This window comes from Salvelinus sp. IW2-2015, unplaced genomic scaffold, assembly GCF_002910315.2.
Source record: "Salvelinus sp. IW2-2015 unplaced genomic scaffold, ASM291031v2 Un_scaffold1858, whole genome shotgun sequence".
NCBI lineage: Eukaryota > Metazoa > Chordata > Actinopteri > Salmoniformes > Salmonidae > Salvelinus > Salvelinus sp. IW2-2015.
In genome coordinates this window covers 165795-184411 of record NW_019943223.1, presented here as the reverse complement: position 1 = coordinate 184411, position 18617 = coordinate 165795, and the positions used below count along the sequence as shown (strand labels likewise).

At 45.2% G+C, this 18617-nt stretch overlaps 1 protein-coding gene across 1 annotated transcript in view; it reads left to right on the top strand.

Annotated features, from left to right (window-relative positions):
* The first annotated feature begins 4888 nt into the window (after nucleotides 1–4888).
* The window catches only part of LOC112072219 (SRC kinase signaling inhibitor 1), an 86014-nt gene continuing 72285 nt past the window's right edge, over nucleotides 4889–18617 (top strand). Inside the window, 2 exon segments of the mRNA XM_070439700.1 lie at nucleotides 4889–4894; nucleotides 7153–7331. Coding sequence (XP_070295801.1) covers nucleotides 4889–4894; nucleotides 7153–7331 — 185 coding nt within the window.

Here is an 18617-nt window from a genome sequence, read left to right as displayed (position 1 = left end):
AGACTGTATAAAGACGTTGGGTAGGAGTGACTGCGGTTCATCTTGTTAAAGACTGGTTAGGAGTGGCTGGCAGTCTTATGACCAGACGTTGTAGGCGTAGGACTGGTCATACTGTATAGGCAGGACTGGGGTAGAGTTGGACTGGCGTCAGTTCTGTTATAGACAGACTGTGGTTAGCGAGTGGACTCGGCGTCCAGTTCTGTATAGACAGCACTGTTGTAGATGGACTGGTCAATTCGTATGAGACTGTGTGTAGGAGTGGACTGGGTCAGTACCGTATTAGGCAACTGTGTGTAGGAGTGGACTGGTCAGTACTGTATAGACAGAACTCGTGTGTAGGAGTGAGACCTGCGTCCAGTTCTGCTATTAGACACTATTGCTGGTTGTAGGAGTGGAGGTCGTCAGTTCTTAGTTATATCGCACAGACTTGCTGTGTACGTGCGTGGAACTGGGTCAGCTTCTGTATAGACAGACTTGTGTGTAGATTGGACTGGTCAGACTGTTACTAGAATCAGACTGCTGTGTACGGATATACTGGGGCGTTCTGGTATGTGGGGAGTTTAATATATCTATTTGGTTTTGATCTATTCTCCTGGGGATGTTTTGACAGTCAAGTCCTAATTCTCCATGGACGTGCTCAATTCAAGTGATCTGCTCTGGCTCAGGTCTGCGATCTACTGCAGATTCAGCTGTTACTTCCACCAGACCCTTACCCACTTTGATTTTAAGCCCGGTACACAATCCAGTTCCATCGCTGCGTTTGTGCAGGCAGGCAGTCCTCCTGCTTACTTGATTATTTGCCACTGAGAGGATAGGAAGGTGAGATGGAACTATAAATGACGGCGCTTGACAGAAGAGCTTCATCTCCTCGTTGGAAAACGGCCTTTCCTGAACAGAGAGTCGCTAGGTACATCCTCTTAATTTAGGAGAGGAGAGCAGAGCGAGACGGAGAGAGGAGGAAGAGAGGGGAGCGAGGAGAGGGGAGGAAAGGAAAAGAGGAGGAAGAAGGGAAGAAGAGAGCAGAGAAAGGAGGAAGAAAAGAGGAGACGAAAGAGGAGCAGAAGAGGGAAGGAGAGAGAAGAGAAGAGAGAAGAAAAGGAGAGAGAAGAGAAAGACAGAAGAGAAAGAAAGAGAAACTGAAGACCGAAGAGAGGAGAGGAAAGGAGAGGAGAACGGAGGAGCAGGACGAGGAGGAGGGGGAGAGGAGAGGACGAGGAAGGAGGACGAGGAAGAAAGGAAGAAAGAGAAAGAGAAGAGAAGAAGACAGAGAAGAGGAGAAGAGAAGAGAAGGAGAAAGAGAACGAGAGGAAGAGAAGAGAGGACGAGGAGAGGAGAGACGAACGGCAGAGAGAGAGGAAGAAGAGAAAGAGAAGAGAAGAGAACGAGAAGAGAAGACAGAAGCAGAGACGAAGAAGAAGAGAAAACGAGAAGAGAGAAGAGCAAGAGAGGAGAGGAGAGGAGAGCGGAGAGGGAAGAGGGAGGAGAGGAGAGGAGAGGGAAGGAGAAGTAGAGGGAGAGGAGAAGAAGAGAAAAAAGAAGATGAAGGGCGAGAGAAGAGAAGGAGAAGAGAAAAGAAGAGAAGAGAGGAAGGAGAGGAGAGGAGAGGAGAGGAGAGCGAGAGAGAGGAGAGGACGAGGAGACGGAGAGTGAAGAAGCATGAGATGAAGAGAAGAGAAGAGAAGACGAAGAGCAAGAAGAAGAGAAGAGAGCAGAAGAGAGGAGAAGAGACGGAGAGGGAGGAAGGAGCGGAGAGGAGGAGAGGAGAGGAGAGTGAGAGGAGATGAGAGGAGCAGGAGAGGGAGACGGAGAGAGAGGAGAGGAAGAGGAGAGGAGAAGGAGAGGCATGAGGGAGTGTCGTCAGTACTGTATAGACAGACTGTGTAGACATTTGGGTAGAGAGGTGGGCGTTGGTGAGGAAACTTAACGATGATGTCTTTAGCAGTATGAGGGTATGTTATGGGTGTATGTGGAGGGGAGGTGAGGTGCTGATTGAGATTTTTGTCTGACCCCTTTCCTGCTATTCCCTGAGTTGGATGACAGCTTCACGCCCTGTTGATCTACAATGTACAACCTGCTACCATGGGTTGTTCCAGAGGTGGGGGATCGCCTGAGAGATACGGGTGGGGAGGAAAACACTGGTGGGGGAGGGTGTATGTGTGTGTGGGGTGGGGTGGGGGGTCAGTGAGGGGCTGATGGAGGATGCAATTGAGAGAAAGAGGAGAGAGCAAGTGATTGACAAGCTTTTAAATGAAGGAGTGGAAATGCCCAGATGCACCCGATGATGCATGAAGATGTTGTTCAATCAGAACTCACAGAACATGGGAGAAAGCAACATACAGTCCCTGTTGGGTTGGGGAGAGGACGTGGGTGGAGCGGAAGGGAGCAAGTTTTAGAAAAGTGCTTTTAAAAAGTGCTTTTAAAGGATAGGGGCAAAAGTGGAGATGGGATACAAAAGAAGAGCAGGRTGGATAGAAACATAGCAGCTATTTCAGTGCACTTCATACATACAGTAAATCCAGGTGAGGAAGAAACAGAACAGTTACATGGAGGAAGGGAGAGAACAGAGAAAGCAGATGAACGAGTGACAGTGTGAGGGGGAGGCAGGGAGGTGGGGGTAAGGTAAAGCAGGAGGTCTGTTTTTCGGAGGAGTCAGAAGGGTACTTCCCTATGGTCATATACTGTAGTTTAGATTAATGTTCCCCTGTCATGTCCCAGGCCACCACCTGTCAAACACACTGTACCAGTTACATACAGTATATAACCTCCAGCCCACTCACAACACTAATGAGACTGTGACAAATTCTTGTAGAGGAACCCCCTCCCTCCCTCCATCTCGCTCTCCCTCTTTCTCTCTCTCTCCCTCTCTGTCTCTCTCTCTCTAGTCTCTCCTCTCAAATAACTAATCTGTTCTCTCACCCTAATGCCCACTCCTGCTTTCTGGGTCCCATTTGTATTGTCTTGCTCCTGTCTTTTTCCACTGCCTGTATGACTTCCTCTGACCCAGCCTCCACTCCCCCCCTTCTCTCGCCCACTCTCTCTCACCTGCTTTCAAACACAACTTTAACTTGGTGTCCATTGTGTATGTCTCTTTCTCTTTCACCCTCTTGCGTCTAATCTTCTCCCTCTTACCCCTCTCTCTCATTCTCTGTGTGCCTCTCTCCCATTTATGTTTCTATCACTTTCCCTCTCTCTCTCGCTCTCTCTCTCACCCTCCATTTCTCTCACTCTCTTCCCCCCTTCCTCCATCTCTCTCTCTCCTTTCTCTCACCCCCCTACCCCCATGTACCTCTCTCTCTATGTGGTAGTGACTCAGTGCTCTAGCTGCTAGCTGGATTAGCCCTTGGCTCTGCTGTCGGCTGCTCCAGAAGCTCTGAGGCAGGTCACTCAGGATTGTCAGAATTACAGCTTCAGCATCGGACAGCAGGATAGTTCTAGAGAGAGGGATGGGTGGAGGGAGGGAGGGAGGGAGCTTTAAGCACTTCTCTGGTTTTCTGCTTGAGGAATTTTGGGAACAAGATGCACCATCTCTCCTCTCAAAGCAATATCCTTAGCTATTCTATTTACTCACTCCAAAGGTTTGCCAATGCTATTTTGCTAAAGCTATGCAGGTGTCATGTTCATCATGGCATGGCATAAATTCTGAAGCACATAGTTGGGAGAGGAACATTTCCCCTCCCCTCCCCAGCAGTAGATCATGGTTGTTGCCCCCAGAGAGAAAGCCCTCGCATGGGTCTGATGGTCAGCCCGGCTCCCTGTCGACTCCCAGGGTACACAGCYAATCAGATCACCCTGAGGAAACGTCAGGAAATGTCAGGTTCTGTGGGGTACTGTGGTAAATGTTAGAGTCCTCCATGTGAGACTGAAACGCTAGCGTGTCTGTCTCAAAGGCCATACCATCCAGCTTAGATCCATGATCCGTTCCTCTGTGTACACATCACGGACAAACTGAATTGGTCCACCCACACAGACAGCGTTGTGAAGAAGGCGCAGCAGCGCCTCTTCAACCTCAGGAGGCTGAAAAATTCGGCTTGTCACCAAAAGCACTCACAAACTTCTACAGATGCACAATCGAGAGCATCCGTGTTGTTTACATACCCTACATTACTCATCTCATATGTATATGTATATACTGTACTCTATATCATCTACCTGCATCTTGCCTCTTTATGTAATACATGTATTCACTCCACTTTTAAACTAATGCCACTTTATGTTTACATAAACCCTCACATTACTCATTCTCATATGTATAGACTGTACGACTATACCATCTACTGCATCTTGCCTATGCCGTTCTGTACCATCACTCATTTCATATATCTTTATGTACATTTCTTTATCCCTTTACACTTGTTGTATAAGGTAGTAGTTGTGGAATTGTTAGGTTAGATGAAAGCACAAGCATTTCGCTACACTCGCATTAAACATCTGCTAACCATGTGTAATGTGACAAATAAAATTTGATTTGATTTGATTTGATTATACTGTAGGAAAGGGGAGAGGGAAACAGATAGAGACAGACAGACAGAGATAGAGAATGACAGAGACAAGAGACAGTTGAATTACTGAAGCTGAAATGCTACCACTATATAAGAACATTGCACTTGATTGTGTGTGTGTGTGTGTGTGTGTGTGTGTGTGTGGTGTGTGTGTGTGTGTTGTGTGTGTGTGTGTGTGGTGGTGTGTTGCTGTGGTGTGTGTGATGTGTGTGTGTGTGTGTGTGTGTGTGTGGTGTGGTGTGTTGTGTGTGTAGTAGAAATACTCAATACGATTCCAACATCATAAAAACGCGTAAGCAGTACAAAACTAATCACCACTCACAAGTATTCATTTCACTTCTATCTGCTCGCCTGATGATTGTGAGAGCTTAAATTTGTGTGAGGGAAGCATGGAGGTGAGATGACTGCTTACCCTGCTGTGATTAAGCCTCTTGTGTCAATCTCATTTCTCCCAAACCTAGACAGAGTACTCTCCTCCATTTAGGAACAGACTGATAGATCAGAAGTAGGCTGCGATGCGAACAGGGCAGTTCAGGGACTGCTTTCTGTTTGACTCGGTAGTGTCAAGTATGATATATTGACCTTTCAACAAAAGACATACAAGGAGAGAAGGGCTTTGAGGAAAGGACTATTTAGACTGACAAATGACGTATCCTTGTTACGCTATTTGCAGGGTGTGTATAACTAAGGATTATGTAAACTAAGGGATGGTATTAACTAAGGTGTGATATTACCTAAGGTATGTATTAACTAAGTGTGTGTTAACTAAGGGTATGGCGTACTAAGGGTGTGGTATTAACTAAGGTATGTATTAACTAAGGGTATGTATAACTAAGCGGTTATGGTATTAACTAAGGGGTACAGGCTTTAACTAAAGGTGTGGTATTAACTAAGGGTATGGCGTTAACTAAGGGTGTGGTATTAACTAAGGGATATGGCGTTAACTAAGCGTGTGGGTATTAACTAAGGGTGTGGTATTAACTAAGGGTGTGGTATTAAACGTAAGGTGTGGTATAACTAAGCGGTATGGTATAATAAGGTATATTAACTAAGGGTGTGGTATTAACTAAGGGTATGGTATTAACTTAAGGGTGTGGATTAACTAAGGGTGTGGTATTAACTAAGGTTATGGCGTATAACTAAGGGTGTGGTATTAACTAAGGGTACTGGTATAACTTAACATGGGTATGGTATTAAACTAAGGGTATGGCGTTAACAAGGGTGTGGTATATTAACTAAAGGGTATGGTATTAACTAAGGGTGTGGTATTAACTAAAGGTGTTATTAACTAAGGTATGGTATTAACTAAGGGTATGTATTAACTAAGGGTGTGATTAACTAAGGGTATGTTTTAACTAAGGGTATGTAACTAAGGTATGGTATTAACTAAGGTATGATATTAACTAAGGGTGTGGTATTAACTAAGGGTGTTGGTATTAAACTACGGGTATGGTATTAACTAAGGGTATGGTATTAACTAAGGGTATGGCAATTAACTAAGGGTATGGTTTACTATAGGGTATGGTTAACTAAGGGTATGGTATTAACTAAGTATGGTATTACTAAGGGTACTAGGGTGTGTATTAACTAAAGGTATGGTATTAAACTAAGGGTAGGGTATTAACTAAGTATGGTATGAACTAAGGTATGTGCGTTAACTAGGGTATGGTATTAACTAGGGTATGGTGTAATAACTAGACTGGTATGTAATTAACATGTATTGTATTTAAAAGGTATGGTATTAACTAAGGGTAATGGTATTAAATTGAAACTAAGGGTAACTAAGGTGTGTATTAACTAAAGTATGGTATGTTAACTAAGGGTATGGTGATGAATAAGGGTTATGATATTAACTAAGTGAAGGACAATGGTTACAGTCTGTGTTTGTCGGGAAAAATATTTGGGAAAGTAACAGTGCATGACAGAAAGGACCATATTGAACGAATGTGATTCTATCAATGTTGCGCCTCCCATCACATTTTACACTGTGTTGTGGGGAGTGTTCCACAATGTTGCTGATAGTTCTGTTGGAGTTTGTGTTGAGTCAAATCAAATCAAGATTCATGTCATTTTCACATGCATTGTAGGCAACAGGTTGTATGACTAACAGTGAATTCTATTCATACGGGTCCTAACCAACAATGCAGAGAGAAAAAAATAACACGAGATAAATTACACAATGAGTACGGATAACTTGGCATATACACAGGTACCAGTACGGAGTTGATGTGCTAGGGTACGATCAGATTGGAGGTAGATATGTATTAATGTTGCTGTAGTGGAGTGATTGAGTAGATATGTATTATGTTGCTATTTGAGTGAGTTGAGGTAGATTATGTATTATGTTGCTATGGGTGGGTAGTATGTTATGTGCTGTGGAGTGAAGGATATGTATTATGTTTCGTATTTTGGGAGTTGAGGTAGATATGTATTATGTTTGCTTAGTGGAGTTGAGGTAGATATGTATTGATGTGCTCTAGTGGATGTTGAGGTAGATATGTATTATGTTGCCTTAGTGGGAGTGAGGTAATAGGTATTATGTTGCTGTAGTGGGAGTTGAGGTAGATATGTATTATGTTGCTATTGTGGGAGTTGAGGTAGATATGTATTATGTTGCTGTAGTGGGAGTTGTGTCTTATGTTGGTCGTGTCAGCATGAGATTATCAAACTCGTCATCGCTCGTCCTCTCTTAGCCAACTGGCTGCTCTCCCCGTCCCACATCACCACGGAAACCCACGCGCCCATCTGTGAGTCTGCTGCGCCCCTTCTTCCTCCCACACGTCCCCGGTCCCACCGGGCTCCCCCAAACACTCGCACAGAGAGAGAGATGGAGTGAGAGAAATAGGAAAGGAAGGATGACAGGAGGAAGGATAAACAAAAGCACATATCGGACCTTGGAGCGTCTGTCCAAGCTGCCGAGCCTAATGCGCTAATACAACAACGCCTATGTGCCAAGATCAATGCCCCACCGATCAATGAACGGAACAAACTGCGTCTCAACACACACACACAAACAGAGCGGTGTGGCTCAGATTACAGCCTGCCGTTAGCGTCCAGGCTAATGTATTGTATACAAGGAGTAATGAGGGGGGGCAGCAAGGGGGCGAGAGCACTGAGCCCATGGAATGATGGACAGCAAGGGAGAGTCAATGGTGGTGCTCTGTCAGACAGGCACGTTGTGGTACTGGCTTCTTTTGTGTCTTTTAAGGACACAAGAAGGTCAGGGAGAAGATGTGGGGGGGGGGTACATTCCAATGCGTTCGGACAATTGCTTCTACTACTCTGCCTCTAACGTCTCTACCCAACTAGTTGGAAGTTCCAGTTTGCTACCAAGAGCGGTTGAACACCTGCCCATTCTAAAGGGTGTCAGTGAGAGAGAGAGAGAGAGAGAGGGAGGTAGGGAGGGGAGTGATGTATTACATGGTGTGAATGGAGGGAGGGAGGGAGGTAGGTAGGGAGGGAGGAGAGAATGAAAGATGAAAGGCAGGGGGTGGGACTGCTGTTTTGCAGGAGTTTACAGACCGCTGCAGCCCATTTTGAGCATGTCTCTGGGGACGCTGGAAGAGGCAATTACAGAGACGCCCCACTAGGGACTGTAGTTTTCTACGGCTGCTCCTCCCTCAGTTTCTCACTGTTGCTCCCTCTACACAGCTCTGCATGCAGACACAAACACTCCTCTTTCATGCTCAGAAATAACATCTCTTTCTCTAACAATCTCTCTGTTTTTGAAATTCTTCGAGATTCTCCTCCAGTAAATTTGGAGACTACTACCCCCGGTTAGCATTCCATCTAGCCTGCCTTTATGAAGCAGGATATACCTCCATTCCTTCAGACACACGTCGAGAGCAGAACATTCAGTTCCTCCTCCACCCGTATTCCTTCCCTCAGGGTAAACCTGCTTATGACGGACCAACACATGAATCAGGTTGTTCATGCACAGCCCTGCATCATCCTTGCATGTCATGTAACTGTTGTGTGTGGTACAGCATGTTTGTGTGTTGTGTGTGTGTGTGTGTTGTGTCGTGTGTGTTGTGTGTGGTGTGTGTGTGTGTCGTGTGTGTGTGTGTGGTGTTGTGTGTGGGTGTGTGTGTGTGTGTGTGTGTGTGTGTGTGTTGTGTGTGTGTTGTGTGTGTGTGTGTGTAGTCTGACCTCCAGTATGCTGGGACATGATGACTGCGAAGAGGGAGGGGGAGGGGGGGGCATACTGCAGACAGTGTTGGAACAGCTGACCCATTGCCAAGCAACCAATCTACAGACAATTACCGCCATTCATTCACCTCCCCTAGCAGCTAAGGACTTTCTGACTGATTGACTGTTTGATTCCTATTATTGTTCTTCTTTTTTTAACCTTATTCTTCCAGGTGATTTTCTCATCTTTTAATTAAAAAGGTTCTGGCAAACACCATTCCAATTATGCATGCAGACCGACTGGAGGAGTCATTACTGTAGGGGGAAATATCTGTCTTTATTTAGTGTGATTAGAGGGAAAATCAACATTTATTTTCTGTACATTCTGTCCTTTGAAGGTTGACGGTAGGGAGGTTCACTAATCCATCACAATAGCATGAAGACCAGACATTTAACCACATATGTTTTAGCTAACAGGGGGAAATAAAGATGGTCTAATCCAGGGGTTTTCACGTTTCTCCTCAGGGACCCCCAGACATGTATTTGAACCATTCCACAGCTAGCACACCTGATTCAACTTGTCAACTAATCATCAAACCCTTGAGTAGTTGAATCAGGTGATGTAGTTCAGTACCACAACACAAGTGTGAGTCCCCGAGGAGAGGTTTGAGAACCACGGGCCTTATCATTGCCCAGGTTTATTAGACTATTTGTCTGGAAGACTTCCTAGCTCACTCACCAACCCTTTCCCTACCTGACTCCTTATGTATCTTGTTTGCTTCCTCCCTTCTCTCTCCATCACCGTGTTCCTTTGAAAAGATGCTCCTCTCTGTGAACCACCTGACATCTCCCCTCACATCCACGAGCCCCAGCTGGCGTTCTGTTTGAAGTGCTGATCACTATGTTCCAGGTTACCGTCACCGCTTGGTCCACCTGCCACACACACACCTCAGCCACCTGTCACATAACATGCCTAAGGTCCCTCAGAGACCAGACTGTCTTTTCCATCTCTCTTACTTTCTCTCGTTTTCCTTGTCTTCAAATGGTCTTTATCTCTCCCTCTTCACCTTTGGACACCTGCAATTTATTGGTGATACGCACTCTTTCCATGACAGACTGACAAGGTGAATCCAGGTGAAAGCTACTATCCTTATTGATGTCACCTGTGAAATCCACTTCAATCAGTGTAGATGAAGTGGAGGAGACAGGTTAAAGAAGAGATGACGCATTGAGACATGGATTGTGTGTGTGTGCCATTCAGAGGGTGAATTGGCAAGACAAAAGGTTTAAGTGCCTTTGAACGGAGTATGGTAGTAGCTGCCAGGCACTCTGGTTTGAGTGTGTCAAGAACTGCAGCGCTGCTGGGTTTTTCACGCTCAACAGTTTCCTGTGTGTATCAAGAATGGTCCACCACCCAAAGGACATCCAGCCAACTTGACACAACTGCGGGAGTCAAGAGGGGCCAGCATCCCTGTGGAACGCTTTAAACACCTTGTAGAGTCCATGCCCGACTGAATTGAGGTTGTTCTGAGGGAAAAAGGGGGTGCAACGCAATATTAGGAAGGTGTTCCTAATGTTTTGTACACTCAGTGTATTTTGATATTACATTAAATTAACTAGGTTTGATTATAGAAAACGGTCTGTTCTCGTGGAAGAAAAAACCCTACATGCTAAAGGTGTGTTGTGTTGCCTGTTGCATCTGTTTCCTGGGCCTGTCTCTAATGAGAGATGAGCAGGTCAGCAGGGGGTCTAGTCAGCATTGTAAGACGCAGTAAACAGCCTGGAATTACCCCTACTAACCAGCTGCTTTACCCTGCATTAGATATCATTACAGCATCATTAGAACAGCCTCAACCATGATCCAATCTCAACAGCACAAAACAAACGGCCTACGGTTCGTTAGTGTGAGTCTTGCTCCAATCAAATGAAATAATAGTCGTGTTTACGGCATTATTCTTGCTCAGTGCCTAATTAGTAAAATAAAAGGCAGACACGCTACTCAGTTAGAAAACAATTAAGGTAGAGCTGGGTTTCCAATATGGCGGAGGATCCTGACAGAGAGACAGCTAGCGGTGGCTGCTAGGTTTGGTTTTACTTTAGCAGTGGTATCCCTGTTTGGATGGGTGTCTTGTAAAACAAGCTCATATTGGGTCGATTCTTCTGCATGGCTGGCTGTCAGGCTCTAGTCTAAATGCAAAGGGATGTGCCGTAGCATTTTGTTTGACCTGGCAGAACGCGGAGGAGTTCTAGAGCTGGGAGTTGGAGGGGAAGAAAGTAGCGCGTCGCTATCACCCAAAATAACTGTGTTTTTGTCTTTGGGATGTTGGAGCCAGCCGTGGGTTTGCTGTTCAGTTGTATAACAGCTCTGGGTGCTGCAGTAACTGGATATAGACCGGATAGGTCAAACTGGCTGTCTGTCAGCAGCGACAGGGGGAAAAGTATGGGTTTTCTCTCTCTCTTCCTTTCACATCTTCCTTTATTTCAACCAAAACCTTTTTCTGTTTTCTGCTTTAGTCAAACTTGTTGAGGCCCCATTCCTCTAATTGCTCTTCAGTGAAGGAAGGAAGGTTCGCTAGCTGTGAAATGCTTCCAGAAGAATTAGAGTGACTACTTTACTCCTGGGTGCATTTGACGGCACTTAACACTTGGAAACCGGGGCGGCTGCAACATTAATGGTATTTCTGTTTCATACAGTATTTACCTTGGAACTTCTCTTCTGGGAAGGCCTCTCTATGGCACTGTGCCCATATTAGAATGTTCTCTTATCAGGCTGATGCTGTCACTGCTCTTAGCTGGCCTCTGCTCTGGCTGCTGTGGAGGAGACAAACAGGCGGTTAACAGACACGGCTCTGCTGCTCTGACCTTCTCCTAATGGACCAGGATCTGATCTATGGACCAGGTTCTGATATATGCTTCTCAGTCCTAAATAGACGAAGGAGGAAATGAGAGAGAAATCACACACACACTCGCGCAGACATACACAGACGCACACACCCGAGCCGTCTCCCCCTTTGCCCTCGTCTCCCCCAACATGACAATATTAAGGAGGCTTCCAATTGCGATGTGATTTATAACTCCCCCTCCACCCCCGTGGCCTCCACACTGTGCCAGTCTGTGTCTGTGTCAGTGTCTGTGCCCACTCACACTCATAATAACCACCTCACTCAGCTCAACTCATAAACATGCAGTCACACTTCAGCCCAGAGATGGAGTGCTTCTTAAATCCTCAGTTTATGACTTTATATCTTCATATGTTTGTCAAGTGTTCATCCAAGGTCTTTAATGAAAACACACTCTGTTACATGGCCCATACCCATACCCACCCAGACTAACACATTTAACATGTCCCGTCTGAGAGTTAAAGTCTGTGTAATAATGTATGTGTAACACATTCAAAGCTCATTACCTGGTCTTGAATGCTTGCCTGCCATAGTGTCAGCAGGTACAGGCTATAAGAAGAGACAGCATTGTTGCTTTCTGGTCTGTACTGTAGTAGGGCTTGCTACCAGTATCGCCCCCTATCTGATGGATTAGGAACAACACCTAGCTCCCCTGATATGATTCCTCCTCATGCCGTGTATGTGTGTGTATGTGTGTGTATGTGTGTGTGTAATTGTGTGTGTGTATGTGTGTGAGCATACCACCATTATGCCCTTGAAGTGATTGTGAATACAGTGCAATGTGAAAAGATAGATGCCGTGTGGTTAGGAGAGAGGTAGCAAATAGTGGTTTGTGTCACAATTAGGTGTGTGTGTGATGATGTGTGTGTGTGCTGGTAGTGTGTGTGTGTGTGAAGTGTGTGATGGTGTGTGGTGTGTGGTGTGTGTGTAGTGTGTGTGTGTGTGTGTGTGTGTGTGTGTGATGTGTGTATGTGTATGTGTGTGTATGAGAGAATGAGAGTAAAGTGTGACCTATGTTATCATGTTATAGAGACACACCCGCTGGCCACTGGAGTCCTCGCCACTACCGAAAAGCCCCTAGGGATGATATGTGCCCACCTGCCTCCTGACAAGGCTCGTTTTGGTTTCAATAAAACGGGCCGATTTAATCCTGCTCCTTTACGATAGCAGGGTGAACCTTGACACCTGAATCCAGAGTTTATAATGACCAGAAGAGACAATGATCAATTGCATCTGGTTTCCAAGAGTTCTTGTACCACAGAGGAAATTGAACTTGGCAAATCAAACGGTAATTCTATTCCTTGGCTTCTGTTCCTTCTGCTATATGTCGTCCCTATCTCCATAGATTCATATTTCGAGCAATTGAAAGTTAAACATCCGTCCTATTTTTATTGATAAGCACAATCAATACAGCTCAGGATGTCTGGAAAATGAATGATCATCACTGATGGCCTATGACAAATATGGTAGGCTAGTACCCCTTCTCCATTTCTCGTCCCCATGGAAACAGGGGCAATTGATGGGGGATGTCTTTTTTCCCTCACAATGCAGGTATGTCCATTGAAAACTCGTTTAGCAAGCCATACCTCCTTGTGTGCACGCACAATCACGAGTGCGTCTCCTGGTACCGGACTGTTTCCCGACCTGGTGTTTTGGGGTTGGTTGGGGCTGGTTTCGATGCGTCTGTTTGCTTTGCTGTTGGGTTGTGTTGATTGAGCTTTGTTTGATTGCTGTTTTTTTTTTTTTTGTTTTTTTTTTTGGTGTTTTTTTTGTTTTGTTTTTTGTTGTTTTTTGATTTTTTTTTTTTTCATTAATTTGTTGTGGGTTTTGCTGTTTTACACGGGTGGTGGTGCTTGGTGCGTTGTATGTGTTGTGTTGGGCTTTTTCTGTTCTGTTGGCTTTGTTGGTTGTTTTTTGTTTTTTTATTGCTGTCGTCACCCCCCCTTCTTGATCTCTTGGCGTTCTCAACAAAGGCCACGGACGGAGGTAGGAAAGATAGAAAATGAGGCAGAGCATAGATTTAGGAGGGGATTCACGCGCTTCGTCTGGGTCTGACACGGACGCTTACGGTGTTTGATAACGGGTTAGTAAACCCGTCACACTGGTGGGGTGGTGTGTTGGTCTGGGGTGTGCTCGTCTGTTTTGTTGTGGGGGGGTAGGTGTTTTGTTGGGGGTGGGGTGGGTGTTGTGGGGAGGGGAGGGGTAGTAGGGTGAGGGAGATGGCATCCGCTAATTTATTTCTTTTGCGGTGGTTGGGTTGGTGTTGTGTGTTTGGGGGGATTGTACTTTGGTCCCGGCCGTCCTTCCGACCATATTCCCCCTAGCTCTCTCTACTTTCTCTCGCTCTTGCAGCGAAGCCTTCATTCGATGTCTGGTGCGTCTACTACTCTGTCCTCTCTACTCCGGTGCCTCTCTCTCCAGGGTAGGGTGCGGGGGGATTTCAGTTGAAACATTTCAGAGCTTGTTCTTTCATCCGTCTGCTTTGTTTATTGGTGTATGCGTTGCAACACTAGGGAAGGGGTTGGAGTTGATTTGTGTGTATAGTGTTTGGCTTGGGTGTTGTATTATTTATTTGTGTTTTTGTTGTTTCACCTTTTCTTGTCATTTTTGGGTTTGGGTGCTGTGGGGTTCTTGGTTTTCATGTTTTTTGATGTATTTTTTCGTTCTTCTCGTCTCATCACGATGTTCCCTCTCTTTTCGTGAATCATCATGTCATAGTCAACGTTCTTCTTAAAGTTTTTGGGGGGTCTTCTCTGTCTTTCTCTGTTTCTCTCTTCGTTCTTCTTCCTCCTCACCTTCTCTCTCTCTGAGTCTGCCTCTCTCGGTACAGGGTCTCGGGGAGGTCATCTTCTTCTCTTCTAGGTGCGGCTGCGTTGCTGTTCTCTTCTCACCCCCCTCTCTTCTCTCCTTTCAATGCTGCGGCTCTGTCTACCCATCTCGAGCTTCTTCGGTCTCTCTTACTGCTCATCTACTCTCTCTCTCTCTCTCTCTCTCTCTACACCACAAATTACTTGTTGCTCAACCGAGGTAATGATTTCATTATAATTAACAGCTGCTTGTCAGGGCCTTTTGTGCTTTGTTTGGTCAGAATAAATGAATATATTTATCCTGGAAGTGGGAGAGATGGTTTTCAGCTTTAATGTTCTGTTTTGTAGCTGGTTTCAAAAGCAGAGATTGTGCTGCTTCACTGACCCGACAGAGGAGAACTCTAACACACACAGATGGATAGGGTTCTCTATCTCTGCCTCACAATAGTTGTATGAAATCAGTTATGTGTTTGTCATGTTTTGTTTTGTTTTGGGAGTGTGTGTGTGCGTGCGTATGTGCGTGCGCGCGCGCGCGTGTGTGTGTGTGTGTGTGTGTGTGTGTGTGTGTGTGTGTGTGTGTGTGTGTGTGTGTTGTGTGTGTGTGTGTGTGGTGTGTTGTTGTGTGTGTGTGTGTGTGTGTGGTGTGTGTGTGTGTGTGTGGTGTGTGTTGTGTGTTCTGCAGCCCTAGCCCATTGTAATGAAGAGGTAATAACTCATGTCCAGTGTGTCTCTGGGGGAGAGGAGAGGCTGTGGCTAACTGACAGGAGGGGAAATTAGAGAGATCGATCAGCTACACATCTATCAGGCCAGGTAAAGACTGCACAATTACCTGTCGCTATTCCTCTAGGGATGCTATGTATCTGTCCTGGATATGTGTGTGTGTGTGACTGTCAGCTAACCAAGCACCTAACAGAGGCTCAATCACTTTGCGTGTGCTTTGCGTGCTTGTCAAGGCAGTGACCAGTGGGGCAGGTAGCAGCAGGCTAGCTAGATCATTAGAATGCCCAATGATACTGTCAGCTCTTTCATTTCCCTCTGATAGCACAGCCCTGTAGAGTTCTCCCTCTTCCTCTCTCCCCCCCATCTGTCTCTGTATCCTGTCTCTGTCTCTGTCTCTCTGCCTCTCTCTCACCTCTTCTCTCTCTTCTTTCTCTCTCTCTCTCTCTCTTTTCTCTCCTTTCTCTCTCTCTCCTGTTTCTCTCTCTCTCTCTCTCTCTCTCTCTCTCTCCTCTCTCTCTCTCTCTCTCTCTCCCTTCTCTCTTCTCTCTCTCTTCCTCTCTCTCTCTCTATTCAATTAAATTCAATAAAATTTGCTTTATTGGCATGACGTAACAATGTACATATTCCCAAAGCTTATTTTGGATATTTACAATTATAAAAATAAAAATGAGAACCAAAATTGTCAACGGGACAACAGTAACAACAATAACCAAGTGTCAAAATAACCATACATTCAACAATAACAATAAGCATACAGTAGAGTACATGTGCAGGTTGATTTGGTCTGTCAGACACTGTCCCTCAACTTATGGAGGCGCAATGTAGTGCGCTGCCAACCCACAGCTCTCTGCGTCCCCCCCAACAGGACGGGTAGCCTATCCTCATCAGAGAGGTCTTCGAAACCTTGAATAAGGGTTTCAAATTTGGGGAAAATGACAACTCTCTAATTGTTTTATATTTTTGACATTTTGTCTCAGGAAATGCAGCTCCGTCTCAGGTACTGCTTTTGTGCCAGTGGTTGCACCAGCTTTTCTACAGGGAGCCAGGTTTTCCTGTGTCTACCCTTCTCATATGGCAAGGGCTGTGCTCACTGAGCCTGTACTTTGTCAAGGTTTTTCTAAGGTTTTGATCATACCATGGTCAAATATTTAGCCACAGTGTATTTGTCGATGTAGGGCCAGATAGCACTGCAATTTTGCTTTTGTTTTGTGCTTGTGTTTCCAATAAGCAATGTAGTTTTTGTTTTTGACTGTGTTGTAATTTGGTTTATCCCTGATTGAATTGATGTTCTGGTCCTGAGGCTTCAGTGTGTTAGTAGACAGGTTTGTAACTCAGCCCCAGGACCAGCTGGATGAGGGGACTCTTTTCTTTTTGCTCAGCTCTTGGCATTGCAGGGCTTGGTAGTGATGGAGAGAGGGGGTCACTGTATTTTAAGATGTTTCCCAAAACTTAATTGCTCTTTTTCTGAGTTTTTTAATTATTAGTGGATATTGCCCTAATTCCCTGCCCATGCATGCATTGTTTGTAGTTTTCTCTGGACATGTAGGATAAATCTTTTACAGATACTCTGCATGCAGGGTTTAATGGGTTTTCCCATTTGATTAAATCTTACATTACATTTACATTTAACAGACGCTCTATTCCAGAGCGACTTACCAAATTGGAAAGTTCATCAATTCATCCTGGTCCCCGTGGGGGAATGAAACCAACAACCCTGGCGTTGCAAGCGCCATGCTCTACAAACTGAGCACACGGGACCACACGGGATCTTGTTTTGCAAGTGGACCACAACACTCGCTGCCATAAAGTGCAATTGGTTCAATGACATATTCAATTCGTTTTCGCCAAATTTTAATAGGTATTTCAATTTGAATTTGCTTTTATTGGCGTAATGCCCGCTATGCTTTCTCTCTCAGTTCATTCACGTGCTTCATTAAGGAAAGGTGTCCAGTTGAGCGCTTATTTTTTCAAACCTAAGTAATTGTAGTGTGTGCAGTACTCTATATATGTTGTAACAATTGAAGACTTTGGTCTAATTCCCTGAGATCTGGATCTTCCTCTGGAAAATCATTATTTGAGTATTTTTGGGTTTTACTGCCAGGGCCCAGGTCTGGCAGTATGCTCTAGCAGGTCCAGGCTCTGCTGTAGGCCATGTCTGTGGGTGACAGCAGGCATAGGTCATCTCGCGAAGAGTAGGCATTTAACCTCTGAATTGTTGGAGAACCATGTAACACCAGGGTGCTGAGGATTTTTCTAGAATAGTGGCCAATTCGTTGATGTAAATATTGAAGAGTGCAGGGCTCAGATTACAACCCTGACGAAGGCCCCGCCCCTGGTTAAAGAATTATGTTCTTTTCTTGCCAATTTTAATGCTGCACGTATTGCCAGTATACATTGATTTAATTATGTCATATGTTTTACCCCCTACACCACTTTCAATAACTTTGTAGAACAGTCCTGTGTGCCAAATAGAATCAAATGCTTTTTGGAAGTCGATAAAGCAAGCGTATATTTTGGTATTATTTTGGTGGACATGTTTATCTATCAGGGTGTGTCTCTCTCTCTGTCTCTCATCAACATGTTATATCTAGAAAGCAGCAGGGTGTCTCTCACTCATTTGCATGTATGGTTACTGCAGCTCTTCACAGTTTCAAATGGATACTGACGTATGTGTGCATGTGTGTGTGTGTGTGTTAGTGTGTGTGTGTGTGTGTTAGTGTGCACACACATATGTATGCACATTCGAACAAGCTGCTGCTGTGTGTGCATTTTAACAATACATAGGATTTTGTGATCTTGTACGTGTGCACTGAACACTTCCTCATTACCATACGCTGCAGGCATCTTCAGCCTCTATCTCTCCCAGCCTGGGGTGTGTGTGTGTGCGCGCGTGTGTGTGTGCACGCATGTGCGTGTGTGTGTGTGTGTGTGCGTGCTCAGCATCAACCCCTGTGTAGATCAGAGGTACAGCCCCCTTGATGCAGGAGATGAATCTTCTTTGAACAAGTGGCTCGGCGGCTGCACGGGGTCCATCTCTCTCAGTACATCCATTTGAATTCCCCTCCACATAATGATGCAGTATTACTACCCATATACCAATCTCTCATACAGTATTACAGCACGTAACCCAGTATACCTTTTCCTGTGATGAACTGTGATGAACTGTGATGAAGTGTATATCATGAGATATAATCAGGTGCTGGTACTTAGTGTCACTGTCTTATTTGAAGTCAACGGCAGTAGTAGTAATTGTGGTGGATGGCTATTAGTTAAGAGGATCTCCGTCCCTGTCACAACTGCTGCTGTTATGGTGCCGCCTGTTGTTAATGCGATGACATGATGAGAGACATCTCTCTCTCTCTCCCTCCCTCTCTCGAACACACACACACACACTCCCGCCTCAGTTGGATACACACTAACTGATTGTAGTTACAGCAGACGCTGTGAGACACACCCAGGGAGCCTGTAGCTCTCTCTAATTGTCTCTGTACAGGCCGTTGTGTGTTAACCGGCGCTCTGTCGGATCCGCACTACTGCAGCCATTCTAATTTGACTTCTTCCAC